Below are 25,896 nucleotides of genomic sequence, written 5' to 3'. Positions count from 1 at the left end.
AGCATCGATCTGTGCAACTGGGAACTGATTACATGTCAACCAAGTCAGCGAGTCTGACCACCCAATCCCATTAGTTGCCATAGACGACAGTTACTTGGATAATAATGCAGCACCATGCACAGGATGATGATACAGTGTAACATAACCTTGCCAGTTGCATCCTGACTGTTCAGGAGTGAAGGAGTGCTTGCACAGAAATCAGGGTAGGTGACAATCGGAGACCCTGACAGCCAAATCTACTGCAGCCTTCTGTCAGCCGCTATAGGTCTCTGTGGACCACTTCCTCCATGGACAAAACAGGCTCTCTGGTAGGTAGTGTAGTTTTATTGTATGTACAAGTTGGTATCACAGGAACATGCTGGCTCCACAAAGCTGCTGTAGAGGACACTGGACGGAACCATGTTTAAACATGTCAGAATTAAATTTCTAAAATGAAGATGGTCAGTTGGACAGGTACTAGATCAGCCAGTAGGTGTCTCATGATGTGGAAATGGGATATCAGTTCAGATGTTGAATGCCATGATTACAGAATGGATGGGGCTTGTATTGAATTCTGGCATGGAAAAATGTTTTTGTCTACATATTTCTGCATGTCGGTGATTAGATATGCAGTCTTAAGTAGTTATGTTCACCATGTACATTTAGATAAACTGACTTTAACAAATGTTTGGGTTTATGGAGCTGTATACAGTAGCCTGTTCGTTAGTTTCACTTGCACATCCACCTACTGGAGATAAGGGTGCCAGACCACTGAGGAAGTAATACAGAGACTCCCTTATACTGAAGTCTTCGGGGGATGGCTCCTAGTTCAGCTGAAGAAGAATACTTTTCAGAAGTCGCGCTTCAAAAGCAACGGTGTTTCTCCCAGGATGCATGGGTTCTTCCTCCAAAGGCTGCTCTATAACCGCTTTCACATCGCGCCCGTACACTACAACAGGAAATGACATTGTCAAGGGTGAAGGCAAGAAGTGTACACATTCACAAAACCATTAATGATAGTGTTCAAAATAAATGACACAATAACACAACAGTGCTCACATGAACAATACTCCAGAAACTGAATACACTCCTGAATGACACACCTGTACTTAAGATCACAACACTTACTTATGTACACAACAATCCAGGAACTGAATGAATACTTACAATGCCCTTGAAACTGAATATGATCCTCTATGACACAACAGTACTTAGATTCACAACACTCCAGGAACTGGATGAAGTCCTGAGTGACACAACAGTACTTACGTTCACAACACTCCAGGAACTGGATGAAGTCCTGAGTGACACAACAGTACTTACGTTCACAACACCAGGAACTGGATGAAGTCCTGAGTGACACAACAGTACTTACGTTCACAACACTCCAGGAACTGGATGAACTCCTGAGTGACACAACAGTACTTACGTTCACAACACTCCAGTACTTACGTTCACAACACTCCAGGAACTGGATGCACTCCTGAATGACGGAGTCCCTGATCATGATCATGTGTTTTGCCATGTTTTCTATGAGTGAGAGGAAGCAGCGTTTGGCATAGAACCAGGTGTCTGTGCCAAGTTTCTTGTTGTATGGCTCCAGGCTTTTGATGACACGTGAGATGCCGAACTCATAGTTGCCCTTGGCACAGTAGAGAGTTCTGTGGGACATACAGGTTTGAGATTGTACTTACAAAACTTTTATTGTTCAATCATCTTTACTTGTCATCTCTGTCCTTCTAAAGGAAACTACCACAATACATGTATGTTAGGTCAGAAAACTATGAACATGTTGCATCTGTATACAACACACGCTCCACCACTGAGTCTAACAAAACCTTATGGAAGGTCCTGTTAGGTAACCTTTGAAAATGACCAATCAGAACACATCTTACCAAATTGCAAAAGTGGTCATTCGCACACACCTTTTGATTTTTTATATCTCGGGAAGGTTCGTACCCGAATGATTCCGAATGCATATTTCCGTAGATTCGCTTCCAGGTGATGCCCGTGGAGCACGCGATAACAGTGAGTAAACAGTTGCAGAAAATTGCATTTTGTCAATTATTCAAGGATGTCAGCTTGGGGAGATATTAGCTAATGATAACAATGTCAACTGAACCCCCAAAGCGTATATACTGCAGGTCAAATATCTGTGTTTTATGCAGATTTTTGTTTGTTGAGCGATGCATGTCAGCGACGGGGGGGGGAGAGATAATCCAAAAACACATCACGCAAAAATTAAAATTGATTAATGAAAGGATTGAAAAGATTCAGCTAGTCATTGGTATTTTCATAGCAAACCGTCATGTGATGATTCCAATGGTGTAATTGTCAAATGCTTTAGACGAGTTGAGAACATTTTGAAAATGAAGAAGGAAATCGAATATCAGACTGCATCGCTTAACAAAACCAGAAAGCATGTGGATAGCATCCTCTTGACTTTGCCATCGCCACAGAAACAAACAGTAACCAAAAGGCCTCTAAGATGACCTCATTCAGGACAAGAAGCAAAGTTATCCACAGCTACAAAATTGTTTCCAACAACTCTGGTGCGAAAGTTCCCTGTGCAGCTATCTCCTTTGCAGCCACTGCAATCTTCTAACAGGAAAACAGTACGTTCACCCAAGCAAATGCTGCCAGGAATACGTTTGTTACCAGATGTTGAGAAATTACCAAGCAGTGAAGCCGAGTTAAAACACACACACAACTATAGTATGCTAAAATGTTAACATAAGAATTCCTCCCATTCACCTTTCCAATGTTTATAAGTCTGTATATACAAAAATTATAATTAAAACCTAACACAACAATTATTAAAAAACTCACAAATAACTAACAGCCCAAAAATTAAAGGGTTGAACCATGTTGCATTAATCTGCAGAAGAAAGGTGGGGAACGAAATGAACTCTTTCCAAAATAAACCATTAATCTGAACCAGCTGTACAAGTGACAGTTGTTCGTTGTATTAATTTCCAAAAATCTTTTTCATGCTGCTTAGACATTGAAGCCAAGAGATCAGCATGAGGATTGCTTGAGTTCAAACAGTAAGAAACATCTTCTGACATGGAAAGACCTGATGGAGAAGTAGAGGTGTTTGAATTATCATCAACACAATATTCATTTATTTGTGAATGCCACTGCATGATTTCAGTTTATGTTAAGCATTCATTTTGTTTTGTGTACACTGTTGAAATGAACATGTGTTACTTAAACTTTCACCAAAAATTAACACTCATTGAACAGAACAAATTATATCAAAAAGGACATACTGAAGTTCTGGTAAGTCTGAGTATTGGATATATTCAAGATATTGATTTTGACATGTCAATATTGGAGACATTTATGTCTTTAAAGAATATTAGGTGTCGAGGCCATGGAAACCTAAAAAAAGGTCATTACTGTCATCCAAGTCAAACTAATTTATATGAAACAGAAATTTGAGTAGAAAATGTGTATTATGATTTCACAAGAAAATTCAGCAACTCCTAAAAATGTAAATTATTACATAACCTTTAAAGTTTAGTTTTGGATTAAACATATGTACTGTTTGATCATACAGCTATGTTGTTTTATTTTATGTTGACTATACTAACCTCTACTAACTATAATTTTCAGATTTCAAGCACTCTACTTGTTTAATACTAACTCTGGTTTTCCACAGCTTTAAAAAATATGAAAAATGAAAAAAGTCCCGGTCCGGACGGCTTTACAACTGAATTTCTTAAATTCTTCTGGAAAGACTTGGGTGATTTTTTATTAAACTCCTTAAACTCTGGATATCGCAAGGGAAAACTTTCAACAACACAAATTCAAGGCTTGTATTCCAAAAGGAAACAAACCAAAGAAATAATTGAAAAATTGGCATCATATTTCTCTTTGGAATACATCATACAAAGTAGGAGCTGCTGCCATTGCCAACCGTTTAAAAAGAGTATTGCCAAATATAATCACTGAAGATCAAAAAGGATTTCTATCAGTCCGCTATATTGGAGAGGTAACAAGACTGATATATGACTTAATGGAACACACTGAAACATTTCAAATCACTGGCTTATTGTTGATGATTGATTTCAAAAAGGCATTCGATCCTTTTCAAGGTTCTTCAATTTTTATCACATTGGATAAAAACTCTTTACAATGATATAGAATCTCGTGTGGTCGTTAATGGCTTTGTATCAGACTCCTTTAACATTGATTGGGGTTGCCGCCAAGGAGATGCAATTGCCTCTTACTTATTTATAATTTGTGTTGAGGTTCTAGGTATTATGGTTAGAAATAACAAAGATTTAAAAGGGACTAGATTGGGCAACATCGAATATCTTTTTGCACAATTCGCAGACGACACAACCTTAACTTTAGATGGAAATGAGAAAAGTTTGTATGCCACTCTTAATACTCTTCAACTCTTTCAACGTTTTTCTGGACTAAAGACAAATGTGGAAGAAACAAAGTTAATTTGGACTGGCTCAAAGAAAAGGTCATAATATAAACTTTGCAGTGACTGGAAATTTGATTGGACTCAGACACAATTCTTCTTTACTGGGAATACATTTTGATATTGATCTTGAATGTATGATTGAAAAAAATTATGATGAAAAAATATCTTATATTGAAAAACAAATGAACAGTTGGTCAGCCAGGAGTCTTACTCCTTTTGGAAGAAATACTATATTGCAATCACTCCTACTTCCAAAATTAAATCATATATTTTCATCATTGCCAGATCCACCTAAGGTCCAACTCGAAAGCTTTCAGAAAAATTGTTTCAACTTTATATGGAGAGGTAAACCAGATAAGGTAAAAAGAGATGTCTTGGTTCTCAACCCAGAACATGGAGGCATAAAAGCCCCCAGTATAAGAGAAATAATAATATACCAAAAACTGAGATGGATAGGCCGATTGCATAGTGGAAATCTTAAGTGGAATATGGTGTTCATCAACAGACTCAGAAATGAAAAATTATTTTGGTTAGTAGATAGCAGCTACATAGAAAAAGACATTATTCCTGATATGACAAATTGTTTTTGGAGGGATGTACTTCTGTCATATTCCCATTTTCTAAGAACCTGTAAAACGTTAGACATACAAGAATCCGAACTGCTCAGTCAGTCGATTTGGAATAATGACGAAATTAAAATTAAAATTGACAATCGACCATTTTTCTACAATTCATGGTATAAAGAGGGAGTTCTATTTGTAAACGACTTATTTAGTGAAGAAGGTAGAGTTTTAAAATTTGATGAATTTCAGATGAAGTTTAAAGTTAAAACAAATTTTTTTATACTTTCAAAAGCGTAAAAAGAGCAGTGTCAGCCTATATAAACAAACTAGAACATAATGAAAAAGAAATAAACGTTCTTTCATGTCCAATTTACCCTTTCAATTTTAATCATATTGATAAAAAGTTAAAATGTAAACACATTGATGCAATATTGCTTGATTCTAAGTTTCAACAATTGTCTTGCTATAAAAAATGGGAAAGAACTTTAGGCCTACAATTTCCAGATGAAGACTGGAGAGTGTTCAATACCATTGCAGAAAAATCTACTCACAGTACTGATCTAAAATGGTTCCAATATAGAATAATTCATCGTATTCTTCCGATTAACAGTTTTAAGTTTAAGATAAAGTTATCAGATTCGCTTTTTTGTCGTCTTTGCAATGCAGTAGTAGAGACCATAGAGCACCTATTTTGGTATTGCAAAGAAACTGTGGAAATTTGGAAACATCTAGAAATGTGGTTAACATCAGTTCAAGTAAATGTAATATTTACGACTTCAAAGATAACGTTTGGTTTAAAAGGAAAACAAAACAATCCTATAAATGCGATAATTTTATTAGTCAAAAACCAGATATACAAATTCTCTAATAAAAAGCAAAAACCTGATATTGCTTACATCCAGAACCAGATTAAACGGTACTATGATTCCACAAGATATTCATACCGGTTAACAGGTGAAGAAGACATGTTTGTTAAATTCTGGTCCTCCCTACATGATCTGTTGAGAGTATGATGTCTTTTACTGTTATCAGTTATCTCTACTGTACATCAGAAGCTAGTCTTTATAACTTATTGAGAATACATGTATTCGTTTTGTGTGTCTGAATATTGTGAATCATGTCTGTATGTTGAAAATATGAAAATAAAAAATAAAAAAATAAATAAAAAAAAACCTCTGGTTTTGATTTGCAATGTAGTCAATGTACAGTTCACCTATATATGATATGATATGCTATCTGTACTTGAAATGGTTTATTTTAATTAAGTGGATGAAAGCTTAACTGAACCATATGCTATTCTTTGACTGCTTTGTGATTCATCATTTTCCATCTCCAGGTTCTGGGTAAGAGGTTAATAGTTATACTGAATTTTTCAGATGTTCATTTGCATGATGTTTGCAACACTATCCCACCAAGATCCATTTATTGGTAAGTTAAACATCTGAGCACACAACAGATTGTCAGTATTAAAAAATACTAAACATAATCTTTAAATGCTGAAACTGATAAATGTTGGTGGTATTGTTATTTGTGGGTAAGAGGGAAAATTGTACAGTGGATTCTTGATTTTAGATACTGTTACCTTGACAGTAGTTAATGCAATAGAACATAATTTGTGACAACATTCTGTTTTTACTCAGGTCACAATCTTCTACCAGTGGCATGAAAAGAAAAATTGTTGAGGAAGAAGGGCAGAAAAAAGCCTGCAGAGCCATTGTCAGAAGATCTGACTTTAATAAGGTTGTTTTAGACCACATAGCTATTTCAAAACCAATGGCTGTCATAAAAAGCTCTGCCAAAGTGGTTGCAGATGAGTGCAGAACCTTATGCAAAAAGAACTCTCATTCACTTCTAATGCAGAAAACACATGATCACATTATGAATTTCACATGGGAAACATTTTACCATGAACTTAAAACGAGGTGTCCAGGAATTGTTCCATTTTGTCAGCAATTGTGAGTGATGTGCCCATTCAAGCAACAAGCAAAGCTTTCCGCAACGTGTTGATGACAGGACCTGTCTTCACAGTAGATCTCAAGACAAGTCCTCCAGGGCATATCAGGCTTTCTTCTCACCCATGGTGGTTGTACTCAGAAGGTACTTTTTGAATATGCTCATGATGTATAAAATGTTTGTAATTAAGGCAGTAATTTTCATAATAAGCACAATTATTACTGAGTAATCATCTCAGGGGATAGCAATAAATGTCATTGGACATGGGTTACAAGAGGATCTCCTCGGGTGCACAAGTATTACCTTCCATCAACAGTATTCTGACAGTCTGATGCAGTATTTGGCATCGAATTATTGAATTGAAGAAAGGACTCTTCTATTCCATGATTGTCATTTACATAGGATTCAATGGAGGAGTAGTTGTAGTAGTAGTACATCACACAACTGAACTTTGCAGTCCACTTTTAGTTACGTACCTAATCAAATTAATATTATTTTTCAAGGATATACTGAGACAATCACAGGTTGGAAATCACCATGCATTCTGCTTCATTACACCAGAAACTGCTTTCTTGGGAAAGTGAGCTTAGTACAGAGACTAAGGATATGAAGACTGAATGGGCTGCTGGAGGACAGAGGAAGTATATCAGCTGATTGGTGACAACTGGGATAAAAACATTCTGCCATCCTACAGGACCTCGGGCAGGAAGACTCTGTCCAGATGACCAGGACACCAAGATAAACTTTCCTGACAACTTTACTGACCAGTCATCAGAGGAAAGGATACAGTGGCTGGATGATATCTCAGAGGAAAGGATACAGTGGCTGGATGATATCTCAGAGGAAAGGATACAGTAGCTGGATGATATCTCAGAGGAAAGGATACAGTGGCTGGATGATATCTCAGAGGAAAGGATACAGTAGCTGGATGATATCTCAGAGGAAAGGATACAGTGGCTGGATGATATCTCAGAGGAAAGGATACAGTGGCTGGATGATATCTCAGAGGAAAGGATACAGTAGCTGGATGATATCTCAGAGGAAAGGATACAGTGGCTGGATGATATCTCAGAGGAAAGGATACAGTGGCTGGATGATATCTCTGGGGAAAGGATACAGTGGCTGGATGATATCTCAGAGGAAAGGATACAGTGGCTGGATGATATCTCAGGGGAAATCATTAAAGAGTGGATTTTTGAAGATTCAGAGGACATCTGTGAATCTCTGAGAAGGGTTCTTTCAGATCCTGAACACCAGGAGAATTACTGGGTGACCAACCTTGAGGACGGACATGTCAAATGTCTTTTTTGTGAAAAGATATATGCATATGTTGGGTCACCGAAGGCACATGAAGCCAAGTTCCACAATGTCATCATTTGGAAAAAGAAATCAAAAAGCAAAACCAAGAAATCAGACCAGTTGAAAGACCATCTTTTGATGCAGTTTAAGCTGACAATGCTTCACCAGAACTTAGACCAAGCTGTTGACAGGGCAGATGGCAGTTGATCTGTTCATTCAGCGAAATATCAGTTACCCTTATATAACAAAATGAACAAGGTGAAATATGTGATAGGTGTTGTACACTTAACTGCCCTCACTTCTGGCACTCTACCAGAAGAGCAGACAGAGCACCTAGTCGCCAATAGATTTGTGAATTTGCAAGGGGGCAGAAATAACAACATTGCCCTTGATGAGTACTTGGAAATGTTCAATCAGGACAGTAAAATTGCATGTTCAGGTTACAAGACAAAAGAGAGTACCGTCCAACATTCAAAAGAGTACCCACATCTCACCCAGTCTATGCGAAATTTTGATGTAATTTGCAACCTGAAACATAAGAAAGGATTTCATCACTTGCCAAACTATGGTGCTGATGTACACAAAGTACTTTGTGAACTGAAGCAATTAGATGTGCTTATAACAAAACCTGGACGTTCACTCCACTGCAAGGGTCTGTGCACAGTAAGGAATCCATTTGCCAACTCTGAATGAAATCTGTCTTCCACGATACATCATCACAAACAAATATTTGATTGTGCAACAAACTGCAGTGTTCATGTAGGTATGTGATCTGTGATCACTTTTGTCTTGTGATACAAGTTCACATGGTGTTCTCTGATGTCCAAAACATTATTACATTCAACATTATGATAGTGTTGAACACTCTGATATGGGCTTAGTGTGCAACAATATACAAGGCAAAAGAATATACCAGGCAAAAATATGTTTGCCAAATGTTCATCATGTTACTTGCAGTAGTATGTTCAACAGTTTGATTGTAAGTTCCAACTGGTTTGTACGTATCTTGAGAGTAACTTTCGATTACAACCATCATCTCGATATACTTGCTCACCACAAATAGTTGCAATATGGCTGATGCGGCATTAAGCAGTATTCACTTTAGATTCAGTTAAGTTATTTGGATGGTTTTAATTTCCTTGCTTATACATCCTGACTTTTACATTTACAATACTGCTGCAAACAAGTAGATTGCAAGACTATATATTTTAATGAAAGTACTTATATTTGTCAAACACTGCTGAATCTTTTCAGTATTTGTTTTCTCATTTTTATTGCAGTACACACTAGTCATGATGCCACCATTTGGCAATAGGAAACTACAGCATTTTATCCAGGATGGCTTTAAAACCAGTTTGGACAGTTACTGGCCCTTTGGCTTCAAATAAAAATCAGATTCACCACCCGAATTGGATGTGTCATATAAATCTGTCCTGGTGCTGTTGTCTAATAGAACAGGCTTCACTCCTGCAAACAATTCTTCTAGCTTCAGCATAGAACACTTTCCACAGGAACATGCTTTAGCACAGATGTCACAACAACTATGACAGCCAGTTTCAGGTTTTAGACCTTCCAACTGTTTCACTGTGAGAAATGATGTCATGAGCGACATTCGTCTGCATTCTGTTAATTGGTACACATTTCTTACTTCAGTGTCACACTATCTCAAGTGAAAAGAGTTGTGCAGCAACAATGCAATAGCCATGTCGCCTCCTCGTCCAACTCGGCCTATTTCCTGTACAAGATCAACAGTGTTATCTGGATTTCCATATATTATAACACTGTCAAAACCTACTATGTCAACACCCATGCCAAGCGCATTTGTACACACCATTAACTTCAGTGAATTTAAGGTTTCTTTCAAGCCTTGTAAAATTTCCATCTTTTTATCTTGTGGTGTGTGCGAATGAAACATGTCCACTTGCTTCACAAGATCTGGTTGCTCTTCAGTAATGTAGGTACACATTCTTGTTACATCCCTGATAGTCTGACAGTACATAATAGTTCTAGGAAAAAGGTTCTTTAAATCTCTTAAACAGTCAACAAGCCAAGACATGGCAGTTTCAACAGTGTTGGACACTTTAGCTACAACAAGTTTAATGTTGGTCTTGTTTGGAGACATGTTTATAACATATGTATTTTCTTTTAAGGACAGCACTTCCATTACACATTTTCTAATTTTTGTTGTACATGTGGCACTTAGTGGTAATATGCATGCATCAGGAAACAATGATCGCAGTTCCCCAATGTGAGCAAACCATTTCCAGAAAGCTTCTTTTTCAGCACCATGACCCCTGAAACAAGTTGTAAATTGCAACAGTTACTTGATCAAATATTACGCTATTTATTGATGAAATATCAGACTGATCAAGAACTGCAAAAACATCAAGAAGTGTGCCCAATTAATAAAAAATGTACCTGACTATTGTCATAAAATGGATCTATCAACTATGAAGAAAATTAAAGCCATGTAGATGATATTGTTGATATTTTAGTCTTTGATGACTCATACCATGTTGCAGTTGTGTGGAACTCGTCGATGACAATCACATCAACTTTCAGTTTTTGTAGTGCTGTTCTCCAAATGGGTCACCAACAAGTGTCTCGGGAGAGGCATAGGTAATATCTACAGATCCATCTTGAATAAGTTTGTCACTTGACTCACTGAAACCTACAAAGATGAACAAGCTGAATTTTAGGAATTAGGATATTAATTCATGTTTCCACAAATGGTAATAGTAGTAGTAATTACATACACTGATTCATGACTGCAAACATTTTGAGGTTTGAATAGGGTATTGATACTAAATTACACTGCCTACAATTGTGTATTCAAAATTACTGATGTAATAATGATGAATCTATAACCAAAATTATTATAATTGGCAACTAAAGGTAAGCTTTACATAACTATATGGTATATATTGTTTTTACTGACATCTCATGTAAATGACTGTAGGTAAGAAGTGAAGTCAGTAACAGGTGACAAGGAACAGTCTAAATAATAGGCCCATAATAATCACATTTATAACAAATTCATTTCATAGTATGCTTGATATTCACACAAATTATCTTACCTCTGTACGCAGAAATGCAGAAATGCCAGGAATGGAGGAGAATTTATCTACTTGATCGTGCATGAGTGACACGAGAGGACAGCAAACGATCATCTTGCCCATTTGTCTGGAATCCAACTCGCGACAAACGTGAATTTAAGTTTGAAAAACAAGCAACTTGCCAAATCCAGTTGGCAGAGTGGCAAAACAGTCTCAATTTTCCAGTAAACACTTTAAAATTTCTTTCTGTTGCGTTTTCATCCCTTCGACACCGAAATGTGGAAGAACTTGTCCGCACCCACTGTCAATATTATCTTGCGTAGCCATTTTGTCGGTCCCACCGAACCGTAATTAGTAGCTGTTTTCTGATTGGTGAAATCCGCTCGGTTGTCTCGCGTTTGATTGGACGGTAAAAGGTCACTCAAAGGTTACCTGACGTGACCGCCTACTAGGTTTTGTTGAACTCAGCAGTGGAGCGTAACGAAAAGCACTGAGACTAAGTTTACTTAGACTGCAACACAGAGGGGACTATTTACACAAAGCAATCTTAACACTATGGAAGTCCGAGCTCTTATACTTCAAACCATAGCATATGAACTACTTCTACTCTTATTCTTTGACAGAACCGCACGACAGCCACAGCTATATGTATAAACCCTCATGACCAATGACAGTCATGGCGCTACCATAAACTTCTAAACTGACCTCAGGAGGGAAAAACCATTAGCATTGCAATAAGGAAGATGAGTAAGATGATATGAAGTATATAACTTCATACAAGACCTGCCTAGTGGTTTCAGTTACTATGGATGTGGAGACAGTTGCCATGGAGACTCATTCTTACCCTATTACAAGGTTGACAATACACAGGTGGTAGATCTTCTTGTCTGGATCTTCATACGCAACCTGCTCTTCCTCCTTTTCAATCTTCCTCATCAGTTCCTCAGCCTGCAAAAACAAGACAACAGATACATGTGAGGATCACATACCACTACATGAAGGACTCGACAGGAGCACATACCACTGCATGCAGGGCTACAGACAGGAGCACATACCACTGCAAGTAGGGCTACACACAGGAGCACATACCACTGCAAGCAGGGCTACACACAGGAGCACATACCACTGCATGCAGGGCTACAGACTGGAGCACATGCCACTTCAAGCAGGGCTACAGACAGGAGCACATACCACTGCAAGCAGGGCTACAGACAGGAGGACATACCACTGCAAGCAGGGCTACAGACTGGAGCACATACCACTGCAAGCAGGGCTACAGACAGAAGCACAGGTCACTGCAAGCAGGGCTACAGACAGGAGCACATACCACTGCAAGCAGGGCTACAGACTGGAGCACATGCCACTTCAAGCAGGGCTACAGACAGGAGCATATACCACTGCAAGCAGGGCTACAGACTGGAGCACATGCCACTGCAAGCAGGGCTACAGACAGGAGCACATGCAACTGCAAGCAGGGCTACAGACAGGAGCACATGCCACTGCATGCAAGGCTACAGACAGAAGCACATGCCACTGCAAGCAGGGCTACAGACAGAAGCACATGCCACTGCAAGCAGGGCTACAGACAGAAGCACATACCACTGCAAGCAGGGCTACAGACAGAAGCACATGCCACTGCAAGCAGGGCTACAGACAGGAGCACATACCACTGCATGCAGGGCTACAGACAGAAGCACATGCCACTGCAAGTAGGGCTACACACAGGAGCACATACCACTGCATGCAGGGCTACAGACAGGAGCACATACCACTGCAAGCAGGGCTACAGACAGAAATTAATACCACTGCAAGCACGGTTACAGACAGGAGCAAATACCACTACATGCAGGGCTACAGACTGGACTTCATACCACTGCATGCAGGGCTACAGGCAGGAATTCCAACAGGAACTACAGACAGGACCAGGTATGAACTGAAAACTAAGCTAACAGGTGACGACTAACATTAAGTTCTATGCATAAACTGATAATGCTGATAAATAGATGCTGTTATTATATCTTATATAGTGTGATAGAGAGAATTGTGTTGGGGCCAGGCTTTGGTCTTACCTCCTCATTCTGGCTGGTCATGATGTAGGACACACACAGATTGGCCAGGACGATGGCACTGACACTCAGCAACTGCAACAAGGAGGAACACATACTGAGTCAAGATTGTAATGAGAGAAGAACTCAACAACTTACGAAGGATTTAAAACCTTTTTACTGTTTATTTTCAAATCACATTTTGATTGAAAACTATGAACAAGGTAGCAGAAATTTCTCAAAGATAACACACAGAGAGTTTGGAAAAACTCTGCAGCACATTTGGAGTAGGATTCACTCACATTGTCATAGTTCTTCTTGACGATGGGCTCATAGAAGCCTGTTGCCTCCTTGTACTTATTCTCCTGCATGAACAACACATGTGCCACATTCAGTTTCCATGCATCATGCTCGTTACAGAACTCAACAGACTTGCGGAATATCTTCTCCACCTGCTGGTAGTTCTCCATGTCCCAATAGATCTTGGCCTGCTGCATCAGGATAGGGATATACCTGCAAAACACATCATCAGGATAGGTTTATACCTGCCACACACATCATCAGGATAGGGATATACCTGCAAAACACATCATCAGGATAGGGATATACCTGCAAAACACACCATCAGGATAGGGATATACCTGCAACACACATCATCAGGATAGGTTTATACCTGCCACACACACCATCAGGATAGGGATATACCTGCAAAACACATCATCAGGATAGGTTTATACCTGCCACACACATCATCAGGATAGGGATATACCTGCAAAACACATCATCAGGATAGGGATATACCTGCCACACACATCATCAGGATAGGGATATACCTGCAAAACACATCATCAGGATAGGGATATACCTGCCACACACATCATCAGGATAGGGATATACCTGCAACACACATCATCAGGATAGGGATATACCTGCCACACACATCATCAGGATAGGGATATACCTGCAACACACATCATCAGGATAGGGATATACCTGCAAAACACATCATCAGGATAGGGATATACCTGCCACACACACCATCAGGATAGGGATATACCTGCCACACACATCATCAGGATAGGGATATACCTGCAAAACACATCATCAGGATAGGTTTATACCTGCCACACACATCATCAGGATAGGGATATACCTGCAACACACATCATCAGGATAGGGATATACCTGCAAAACACACCATCAGGATAGGGATATACCTGCAAAACAAATCATCAGGATAGGTTTATACCTGCCACACACACCATCAGGATAGGGATATACCTGCAACACACATCATCAGGACAGGTTTATACCTGCAAAACACACCATCAGGATAGGGATATACCTGCAAAACACATCATCAGGATAGGTTTATACCTGCCACACACACCATCAGGATAGGGATATACCTGCAACACACATCATCAGGATAGGTATATACCTGCCACACACACCATCAAGATAGGGATATACCTGCAAAACAAATCATCAGGATAGGTTTATACCTGCCACACACACCATCAGGATAGGGATATACCTGCAACACACATCATCAGGATAGGTTTATACCTGCCACACACATCATCAGGATAGGGATATACCTGCAACACACATCATCAGGATAGGTTTATACCTGCAAAACACACCATCAGGATAGGGATATACCTGCAAAACAAATCATAAGGATAGGTTTATACCTGCCACACACACCATCAGGATAGGGATATACCTGCAACACACATCATCAGGATAGGTTTATACCTGCAAAACACACCATCAGGATAGGGATATACCTGCAAAACAAATCATCAGGATAGGTTTATACCTGCAACACACACCATCAGGATAGGGATATACCTGCAACACACATCATCAGGATAGGTTTATACCTGCCACACACACCATCAAGATAGGGATATACCTGCAAAACAAATCATCAGGATAGGTTTATACCTGCCACACACACCATCAGGATAGGGATATACCTGCAACACACATCATCAGGATAGGGATATACCTGCAAGACACACCATCAGGATATAAACACACATCATCAAGATATCACACCATCACAACACCTCACAGACAGACAACAGCTGGATAAAACACAGACCTTAGGAACAGACACACAGTATCAAGTCAAGATACATACACACAATCAGGGGAGCATGCACACACATTCGAACACATGCACACATGCATGCACACACACACACAAACACACACAGAGTTGGTATGACACACAATCACAATGTTATTCACATCTACCTCCAGCAAACAGGGCTGATGATTAACTTCCTACTCTGGAAACCTGTATGTACCAATTAACTCACCTCTCCAGGGCCTCATCGTACTCATTAACAGCTCGCTTGACTGCATCGTCGTCATGATTCTGTCTTGCTTCCTGGACCTGCATAACAACATTGAGCTTAGCACCACTATGCACATACCATATCATGAGGGTGTGTATCTGGCACATCTGGCACAACATGTGGTCAAAAGTTTAAAATGTCCACAAAGAGAATCACTTCAAAAACACTGCTATTTAAATATTCTGAGACTAAACTAAAGACAAATGCAATACAAGTAGATAAACCTTGCAAATTAATTTTAAATCCCTACAACAGAAATGTTTTGAATAACACTGTTTTCGTAGTTACATTTATGTACTTTCAAGATCACTACTGATACAGGTATAATGCTTGATGCGTCGCGGTTTTGGAGTAAAGACATGAAAGCTAGGGTCATTATGTAAGAAGCATTTCTATAGGTCATGGGTAGGTGGTGTTAGAGACCACTGCATGTCTCTGGGTTGTGAGCTTGTGGTCAATCAAGTTTAACAACACAACTTGAGATGTAAAGATATTTCAACTCTGAGCTTGACATAGCATTAACTACACAAGTATTATTCAAATATGAAGGTGAAAATCAAGGTGAAAACTTAACACATCACAAAGAGCTCAATTCTATCTATCTTGAGTCTACTATCTACATACATATACTAATTTAATTTCACTATGCCTGTCACTTTACCTGTTTAGTTAGCTTGCGAAGTGTTTCCGTTTGTTTGGAGGCCATCTCGTCCAGCTTGCGATATGCCTCTTCTGGGGAAGTCTGACGTGTGATGACTGCCTCCAGGAAGTCATACAGGTACTAACAGACAAATAATCAGTTTCAGAGTTATTTGCAACATTACATCCACAATCTTCAAGCTACATAATAATGCTGTTCGTTAAGACCTATGTATTACAAAAATACATTAAAAACAAGGAGAAGAGAGCACTGCATATCACATACACTTCGAACTTCAGTGAAACCAGAGATGCATATACATGTACATACAGCTGGCATGTGCATTGCACCTATCAGTGAAGGTATGGGTTGTAAAATATCTTCAGTAAACCATGCATGTCATAACGGGTAACTAACAGAATCGGTTGGTCAGACTCGCTGACATGGTTGACAAGTCATCGGTTCCCAATTGCGCAGATCGATGCTGGTGATGCTGATCACTGAATTGCCTGGTCCAGACTTCATTATTTACAGACCGCCAGGAAACAGGTGGAATATTGGTGAGAGGAGCATAAAACTAAACTCACTCACTCACTCACTTCTACAGCCATAGCTGGCACAAGGAGGAAAAGCTTACCGGGGTGAGGTACTTGTATGTGAGATGGGCGTTCTCAGCCAAGACATCAGCTGCTAGATCATAATACTGAAAGAAAACATTATGATGTAGATATAAACATGGTAACGGGAGCCATATACTGATGAAGCAGGTATGTATACATAAGCATTATCCCTGGAACACAGGGTCCATGCACATGCAGTCCATCAAGTATCACTCACATCCTTGATCAAGAATTACAATCTGCTGCATGTAAACAGTTTCCAAGTATCTCTAAACTCCTGGTTCTTGGAAGTCCTGAACCAGTACTTGATGAAGTGCCCTTCAACCTGAAGCACTGACCTAGTATTTAAATTACTGACTCCTCGTACTTGAGGTACTAACCTCATACTTGATGTAGAGCAGGAGGAGGTTGCCGAAGGTCTCGGGAGGGAAGGGGTTCTGCTGCAGCAAGAACTGCATCTTCTGGAATCCCTGTGTGGCATTCTGCTCCATGTTCATTAGACCCTGATTGTGCAAAGTCACTGCATCCAACTCCTCTTCTGATCGTGGTGGCATATCTGTCAAGGCCTCGCAAGCTGCCTCAACTACAACAGGAAAAGTTCTCTTTTCAGAACCAGAGAAAAAACATGTCTACACAATATATCATAACATGAGACTTTTGACTATTTAAGAAAACATTAAACACAATCATTACACAATTTTTCTGCAATCCTGGCAGGATGCAGTCAGGAATTTCATTGTTGATATGGGATACTAATGCTAAATATATGCCAACACTACAACAAACCAGTTTGGTTAATTGGTTATTGTAATTTTCTGAAAAAAAAAACTGATATTTTATACTTCTCCTGACTCATGCTTATAATGCTTATCTCCTCCCTCCATGCAAAGATAGTGGAACACACAGTTGAAATCTCTTGAAGTTTCGTTCTATTTGAAGCAGACGTACAATATCACTCACCGGTAGCGCTCCCTGCTTCCCGCCAATATGGTCACGTGACCAGCCATGCCTGTCACTCTCATAAGCCCAACATGAGAATGACAGTGTGCTTGAGAGGGGTGGTAGAATTGAACGGAAATGGCAGTGGGTCAGGCCACAAGAGATTCTACTGGCTGCCATATAAGTACATCCAGTACTCCACGAACCCCCTTCGGGAACTGTAATGCCAGTAGTTCGGTCCTGTTCTTCCAACATTCATCCATGAAAAGTGGGAATCACATCCTGTCAAACTTGTCTTATCGTGAAGCAATCGCTGACTGTAACATGGTGATATGTAGATCAGCTGGTGTCCTAATAGCATCTAATGCAACTGCATATCAAGATCCGTCACGACCCTTCTTCAAGTACAAGTATCTTCATAATGAGTACATTATGTCACTCATGCCAGTCTGTTCAAGACGTGGGCATGGACTCTCAACCAGAACGTCTTGGTCTCGACAAGTCACATGATAAACTCGGGCAGGTGTTTGCCAAACACTGTTATGTTAACGAGCAGTTTCCATGTACAGCGAGTGTTGATGCCAAGGCACTTGCTTTGTGTGGATTGGAAGCTCGTGGAGGTAAGAGTCCTGAGGTTTTGTAGACCCTCAGTATAACGGCTCTCATGCATCCTGAGATAGTGTTGTGGGATACTTCCATAGATGTCTCCGTAGATACTGTGATAATAGGCACTTGTCTCCTTGTTTTGCTTTTAGTACACTGGAGACACATTTTCAACACTCTGATTGAGCATAATGCTAAATCCTGTGTATCTTGTGGCCCAAGGTCTGTAGATAATATCAGGATGTTGTCTATCCGCTTGTCCAAGCAGTTGATTTTTGGCGATAAAATCCCATCTCAGTCCCAGATGTACAATCTTACGATGACTGGAGTCAAATCGTGTGTGACTGAAGTCCATTTTCTGTGTCAATAACTCGTAGACATCACTTGTGAGGTGTGGTAGTACAACATTCAAGCTGGAGACTTAAATCTGCGTAGTTGGTCTCCCACCTTGAACAAGTGTAGTAAGGTGAGTAGTTCAGCTCCTTTAGTCAGCTTGATCCCAGTTTCATGGTGATAGCACAGCTGAGTGTCGCTAAGTATGTCGAGAGTAGTTTGAGCTAGGATTGTCCTATTTCCTTGATTACTACTGGAAACCAATCTCTCACTGGCCAGTAAGGTGCGACCAAATTCAGTTGTATCAGCATCATCTGTTTTATCTTCCCAATGACTTTCGGTAGCAGTACAGGAGGTGGGGAACCAGTAAGCATTTAGTCCTTTCAATGAAATGCTGAGACCATCTGTTGCCCACGCTAACGGATTCGGTACTGGAGATATAAATGTTGGCATCTGACAATAGAACCTTGAGACAAGTAGGTCATGTCTGACTGATGATTCGAAACACCTCTTGATGTAGCATCCATTCCATAGATGGTTGTAGAGGGCGTTGCATGCAGCTGAAATGTGACATACCTTTATGTAGAGGTTCAAGTTGTCAACCATGTCGCAGTTGCTCAGCAGTGTGTGAGATCATGTCTGGCAGAGCAATCCGATCTGAGGTGATAAGGTGCTAAATCATGAACTATTGTTATGGGCGTAGTTGTAGATGCCTTCATCTGGTCAAATCCTGTGCTGATGTCAGTAGACCAAGTAGACACTGCCAGTGTTGTAGTGGTAACAGAGAGAGGAGAGCTTGTTCTATCATAACCTGAATTTTGACCCAATGATCCTCTGGGACGACGATGTGGTTCAACGGAATGATGAATCAAATCCCAAGGAATTGAAGATCTTACTGCAGCTTTAATTCTGATTTCAGTAGATTCACAAGCCATCCAAGTTGAGTTAACAGCCTGATGGTGACATCTACGTGTAGTCTGAGTTGACTTGTCTTGTGATGCACGTAAGTGCCATCATCCAGGTAAAAGGCACTGTGAAGTCCCTGCGGATGTAGGTAGATTACTATTGGCTTGGTGATCTGAGTAAATAGCCAAACGTTAGAACCATCCATTGGAGGTACTGAATAGGAAGCACAGATATTTCCCGGAGTCCAGATGTATCGGAATCTTGCAGAACGATGCTGGCTAGACATTCTGCTGCATGGATGAGATGCCTCGTTTGTGGTAGATGGATCACTCTGAACCATTCTGGCTTCAGTAGATGATCCTTGCTGAACTCCTACAACTTGTTGTAGGACTCCTACTGTTGTATACAATCCAAAACTTTGTGATGAAGGCAGCGAACGATGATGCAGACATATGAAGGATGCAGTGTAGTAGACACAGTAGTTGATGAAGGTTTGGTAGACGCTGATTGTGGGTCCTGCATGCTGACAATCTGTGCCTTGGCAAGTAGTAGCGGAGGTTCGTGGTAGGTCTGACATTCATCAGGAGGGATGATCTCATTGCCGAAGGACTTCAAAGTCGTGGAGTATTGTTTCAGCAGAGGTCTGGTAGTGGAAGCCTGTCTCTGGCAAAGACGATTTCAACTTCTTAGGTTGATCACGAATTTGACGACATCCTCTTTTGAGACCTAGACAGAGACTCAGTGGTATCTCGACCATGCCCCTGGGGTACGCCTGGCTGATCACTCAAATGATGAATGTCAGCTGTAAACAACATGCAGTTACAAGACACAGAAACAACAGATTTAGACATGACTAGCAAGAGCGTATGTTGTTTGTCCTTCGCACGCCTTTGAACAGTCTAAGTTGACGCCTAGTCTAAGTTGACGAAAAAAACATGTCCAAAACACATGAAAATATATAAATTTCAACAATAATTCTACATAATGACAATAGTAATTACAATCCAAAACCGAATCTGAAATAATTTAGATTATAAGACCAAAGCAAAAACTTATCACGGTATTGGGACCCAAAGTGCCTCCAACTGCCTTTGTGCCATGAAGGAGAGAGTGGCAAGCATCACTGGTCATGTTACCATATTAGCAGGAAAGGGAGGTAGGCAAGTGTATTATACATCCGCTTCAATTAAAACGGAACTTGAAGGGATTTTAAGTGCTCCACTATCTTCGCACAGTGGGAGGAGATAAGCATATGCATGAGTCAGGACAAGGAAAAATAATAAGCATTTTTGATGAAACTCTTGACTTATTGAATGTACACCACAATAACCACAAAGTTCCCCCTTTTCAAATAGTCACATCTGTGCCAACATGTATGCAAGATGTGTGCATGATAATGTAACTCACAGTTTTTCAGTTGGTATTCAATGGCTGCCTTGAGATTGAAAGCCTCGATCAGTGCCGTCTCATGAAGGGTAAGAGTGTTGCCAACGCTGCGTACATCAATACCCTCCGTTGTCATGCCAACACTAAGTTCTGAAACAATACAACAAGGATTTAGACATCAACTCAGCCTCCAGTCCCTGCTGGTGAATGCCGCTGGACACTTAAGCAGCAGTACCTCTGATAGTTGTGGTACTGTACCTGGGTGTTCCCGGATGCCCCTCTCTATGATGTCTGCAATGTGCTTGAGGGCCGGTGCATACTGTTTCATCATGTAGTGACATAATGCTATATTGTAGGACAGGTCCGGCTTGTAGCCCACAATCTGCATCGCAGTAGAGAACTTCTGACAAGCCTCCTCAAATCTCCCTTCCTGAAACATCATCATAAGAAAAGATGTTTTCTCTTTCTAGACTGGAAACAGGTGGGAACAGGGCCACCAAGCTAACAATCTCTTTTGGTTCATGGATATTTTCTTTTCAACAAAGTAAAGTGAATTCTATGATTATCATTCTAGAAGTTGAGGAGAAAAAGAATGAGGACAATTTTTAGGGATACACAACTTCTTTATTCTGTACCGGCTGCATTTCGAAATAGATTCTAATGTCTTTGTCAAGTAGGTCAAAACGTCTCCTATAAGGTTAATAAAACCCACCCAACTTATCCAATCAAAATGCAGGAATTAGTATGAAATGACTAAAAAGTACTAAATATTGTTTGACGAATTGTGGCTAGTGATATGTCTGCGCACTTGTTATTTGCTTCTGATGAACAACAATGGATATGATTAAGACAGATTATGTTGCAACCACATACTATTTTCTTGTGCCATTAAAATTAAATGAATCAAGGGATAAGACACTCACCTTGAACAGGAGACAGCCGAAGTTGACCTCCGTGTCAGGGTCATCTGCCGGGCACTGCTCCACCAAGCTCTGAAACAACCAACTTTGTTTGTCACTAACACCCTAAATTATACATTTGTTGAACCATTAGGAGATGATTCAAAGTGACTAACAGGCAAAATGTTTTTAATAGAAGCAACCATTTGTACACACAAAAAAAAACATGGCGGTAAATGTTTTATTTAGTAAGAGTTTACCCACATTTACAGTTGGATTACTAAATGGACTAATGGCTGACATAAACATAAAAGACGGTTCACGCCTGAGCACCCACCACCCAGGTGTGTGTACAAAATGATGTGTTTGCCGTGATCTAAGTTCCTGAGGGGGGTTACCTTGGCGCCAGGCAGATCCTCCTCTCCATACTTGATGGCTGCCTGCAACTTGGTGATCTGTGGAAACAAACAACTCATAGTCATCACATGAGACTTGAGGAAACTCATGGGTCAAGAATTATAGCCAGTAGAAAATGTTATCTTCAGTTTTAATTCATTTGGTTTGAACAGTTTCAGTCACTGAGCCAGATTATTGCATCTTACTTGATGCAGGTCTTAGGACCAACAGTCATGGGAATGGTGCAGATAAACCAAGACATATAAACATGGAAAATCTAGATGTCCAGCCACAGGGCAAATTCCTGACACACACAAGGGACACAACTATGCCTCATGAATGGATGCCTGGTGGTACCCTCTATGACAGAATAAGTATGTGATGCACATAGTCATCACAATGATGTTCCTTGTGATGTGACTACAACACTTAAAGGATTGCATTTTCTTTCACTGAATCACATACTAAAGGTAATCGTATTTAAATCAACATTATATAAAAGACTAAAATTGTCTGTCTGTTATGACTGTATTACCAAGACTCATCTTGAGTCAAGTATATATAAAAAAAACCGTAAGGGACCAATTAGCAGGCCCAGCAAAGTGAATCAAACTGCAATTATTTGGTCTGTTAGCTAGAGCTGATGATCACCCGAACTACATACATACATTGTACAATGACTTTTTCAGACAGTACATAGTCCAGCATTATGCCTCTTATTGACAGACAAAGACATACATGCACAAACACAAGCACAGACAGAAACATAGTATATAGTGTGTACCTGTCCCTGGTAGGCTGGATTGTCAATCTGACAGGCCACTTTCATGGCTTCCTGGTAGAGACAGGCTTTATGCAGGGCCTGGGCATAGTACAGGCGATACTCCTCCACTTCCGGCTGCATCAGTGTCAGCTGTTCATAGCTGTCAGCCGCATTAACAAAGTCTTGCATCTGGTAGTAGCAGTAGGCCAGCAAGGACAGGGCTGACCGAGACTGGAAACCAAACATGCAAATGTCAATAATAAAAATAAGCGATAAGGGTATTTTTGAAAAATCACCTCTGTAAATATAACACATAGACCAGTTGCTGGAGACAATAAATCATGGTTATGTTTACATTGAAATGACGGACAACTCTCAAACTTCAAGACGTCCCATAGCCCAATTTCTCTGAGTTAAGCATGGCATTGTTGAACAAGGAGTGATAAGTCCAACTTAGGTGCACAGTCTTATACCAACTAATGGTGGTGAAAATTTGGATCTTGTTCCATTTCATGGGAAATGTGTGCATGATACCCACATGTTCACTGGTATTGAGTATTTTGGTGATTCCTTGTTTTGAAGTGTTTTACCAGTACCAAAACACAACAAAAATTATTAGTAATGCCATTAGGTTTCACTAAATGCCAAAAACTCATATCTATTTAGGGTTCCAAGTTTCTTTCCTATTTTGATGAAAAAAGCTGCATTTCTTGTGAGTGCTTAAGAATTACACTATGAGTATGAGTATGAGTCTCTTCATCACTGTTGATAGTTAATGGATGAATTATAACCGATCTTCTGTTAACAGATGAAAACATATCTAGAGATAAAAAATATGTTGAAAAGGGATCAACATGACGATGTAATATTCCGAGTTTTGGCAACGGTTTAAACAATAAGCTCCATGGATTAAGGGGGTTCATTTGAAGAGACAACATTTCCAGACATACAGTGATTTTGTACCAGTTAAAACCATAGGATCCAACACATTCTTACCTTTGGATGACTCTGCAACTGGTTGTTGAGCAGCTGCACAGCTTCATTATAGCGCTGATCCTTTATCTGCAATAAATATTTTGTGATCAACTCCAGCAGAGCATGCATGCTACTATGGTCACCGACTCTCTGAAACACAACACTACGTACAATAAATATTTCTATTCATGAGCAAAATAACCTCTAGAATAGGTAACATGTAAGGTAGATATCACTTAGCTGTTGTTATAACAGTGTTTTTCATGATGTAAATCACTTCATTTCCGCTTACTGGGATAATGAAACTCCAAGTGACATAGGTCTACATTACTGTTGTTAGGTGACATGAATGACAAGTCAGTCCTTGTATTCTCCTCATGATGATGTGTGAAAGCACCAGAGTACTGAACTACTTCCATCTTCCTGGCTCAACATGCAAGACTCTCTACAGCACACCATGGAATAGATACATTATTTCTTGTAGGGTTTCACATATGTGATAAGTACCGTTGCATTTGTTAAATACTATCTGCTCAGTCCCCAATGCTACATTTCCACGAAAAGATGATAGATAGATAGGAGAAAACCTACTTGTCCTGCTATCTGGTCATAATCAAATAACATACACTTCTTGGTCTTTTCACCATTGTTTTGATCATGAAAGTAAACAAACATTAAATTTTTGAAGGTGAACTTAATTAGTCCGCAAACATAGATTTGATTTAAAGCATTCGGAATATGTTGGGAAAGATTTGAATTCATTCTGGTATCGTGGTTACTACTGCTAGCCTGATTATAGTAAATTATACTGCTGTTTCACTTTTCATAAGTTTAAATTGAATGAACAGTATTTTTTCTGCAGTTTGCCCCAGAGACCATATACGGTCTCTGGTTTGCCCCTACAACAGCGACAAGAATTTCGAACAAGGCTTCAATCCATGTAATCGGGGTATTGATATAACAAAAACTAACAAAGATGTTTCGTATTGTCACTTATCAACTTGACAGGTAGTTCACACACTATTCGGTACACGTTCAATATCATCAACTGTTTACCTTGGTTACAGGCACTTACCAATCCATAAATAGTTGATGTATACTCTCCCTCCTTCAGCTGAAGATGAGCCATGATTAGATTGTGCTGTTGTGTCTTATACTCTTGAACTGTTAAGAATTTCTTGCTGTCGTTTATTTCGATACTCTTCTAACGAACCTAACCTACCCGAAAAGTATGCATATTTATGCGCATGCCACCAGGATGCGTAACTCTTGTTACTTCCGTTTTCCGTCTGAGCTGGTTCCCGTCTCGACCTGCGCAGCCATGGTGATTTTAGGAGTCGTCACCCAGTTTGCGGAGTCCATAAATATTTTACGGCCGCGTTTATCGGATTCAACTGCGAGATGGCAAATTAAATAGTTACGAACATCGAAAGCCGTACTATCTCCAAATGTAATAATCAAAACTACATTATCTTTTATTCAATGGTATACTGGCATCTCCTATTCTCGCGGTACTTACGAATATCGGCTGAAAAAATAATACAAACAGTTCTTTTTCGTATGTATGCTTGTTGTTTTTACATGAAGAGATTCTCCCTCTAACGTCTGCATTTATCAGCTGCTTGATCCATCAGGCGTATCATCGCACTTGAGCGCGATGAAAAACATGGTAGTCCGCCGCTGACTTTCCGAGGCGTCTCCCATTCTCGCGATTAACGGGAAAGTAAC

The 25,896-nt window shown here is 39.8% G+C and overlaps 1 protein-coding gene and 1 pseudogene across 1 annotated transcript; one reads left to right on the top strand and one right to left on the bottom strand.

Annotated features, from left to right (window-relative positions):
- Nucleotides 1-306: 306 nt before the first annotated feature.
- LOC137283644 (intraflagellar transport protein 70A-like) lies at nucleotides 307-25,462 on the bottom strand. The gene is made up of 16 exons (XM_067815248.1): nucleotides 25,244-25,462; nucleotides 24,190-24,255; nucleotides 23,215-23,424; nucleotides 22,433-22,489; nucleotides 22,059-22,127; nucleotides 21,394-21,565; nucleotides 21,157-21,285; nucleotides 17,349-17,551; nucleotides 16,986-17,051; nucleotides 16,370-16,489; nucleotides 15,670-15,746; nucleotides 13,639-13,849; nucleotides 13,361-13,432; nucleotides 12,136-12,239; nucleotides 1,432-1,640; nucleotides 307-928 (listed from the first exon to the last, which is right to left on the bottom strand). Exons 1-16 carry the CDS (start codon nucleotides 25,295-25,297, stop codon nucleotides 804-806), a joined length of 1,944 nt encoding a protein of 647 aa, XP_067671349.1. The 5' UTR covers nucleotides 25,298-25,462; the 3' UTR covers nucleotides 307-803.
- On the top strand, nucleotides 6,585-8,943 carry LOC137283201 (uncharacterized; annotated as a pseudogene).
- Nucleotides 25,463-25,896: the final 434 nt, after the last annotated feature.

Source organism: Haliotis asinina, chromosome 5 (genome assembly GCF_037392515.1).
Source record: "Haliotis asinina isolate JCU_RB_2024 chromosome 5, JCU_Hal_asi_v2, whole genome shotgun sequence".
In the NCBI taxonomy this organism is placed as follows: domain Eukaryota; kingdom Metazoa; phylum Mollusca; class Gastropoda; order Lepetellida; family Haliotidae; genus Haliotis; species Haliotis asinina.
This window is presented reverse-complemented; position numbering and strand designations above follow the sequence as displayed.

Coding starts and splice junctions, on each gene's coding strand:
- LOC137283644 (XM_067815248.1), bottom strand. CDS start 25,297: ATGGCTCATCTTCAGCTGAAGGAGGGAGAGTATACATCAACTATTTAT. Junction 24,256..25,243: donor CATCAACTATTTATGGATTG/GTAAGTGCCTGT, acceptor TATTTATTGCAG/ATAAAGGATCAGCGCTATAA. Junction 13,433..13,638: donor TCAAGAAGAACTATGACAAT/GTGAGTGAATCC, acceptor TCCTTGTTGCAG/TTGCTGAGTGTCAGTGCCAT.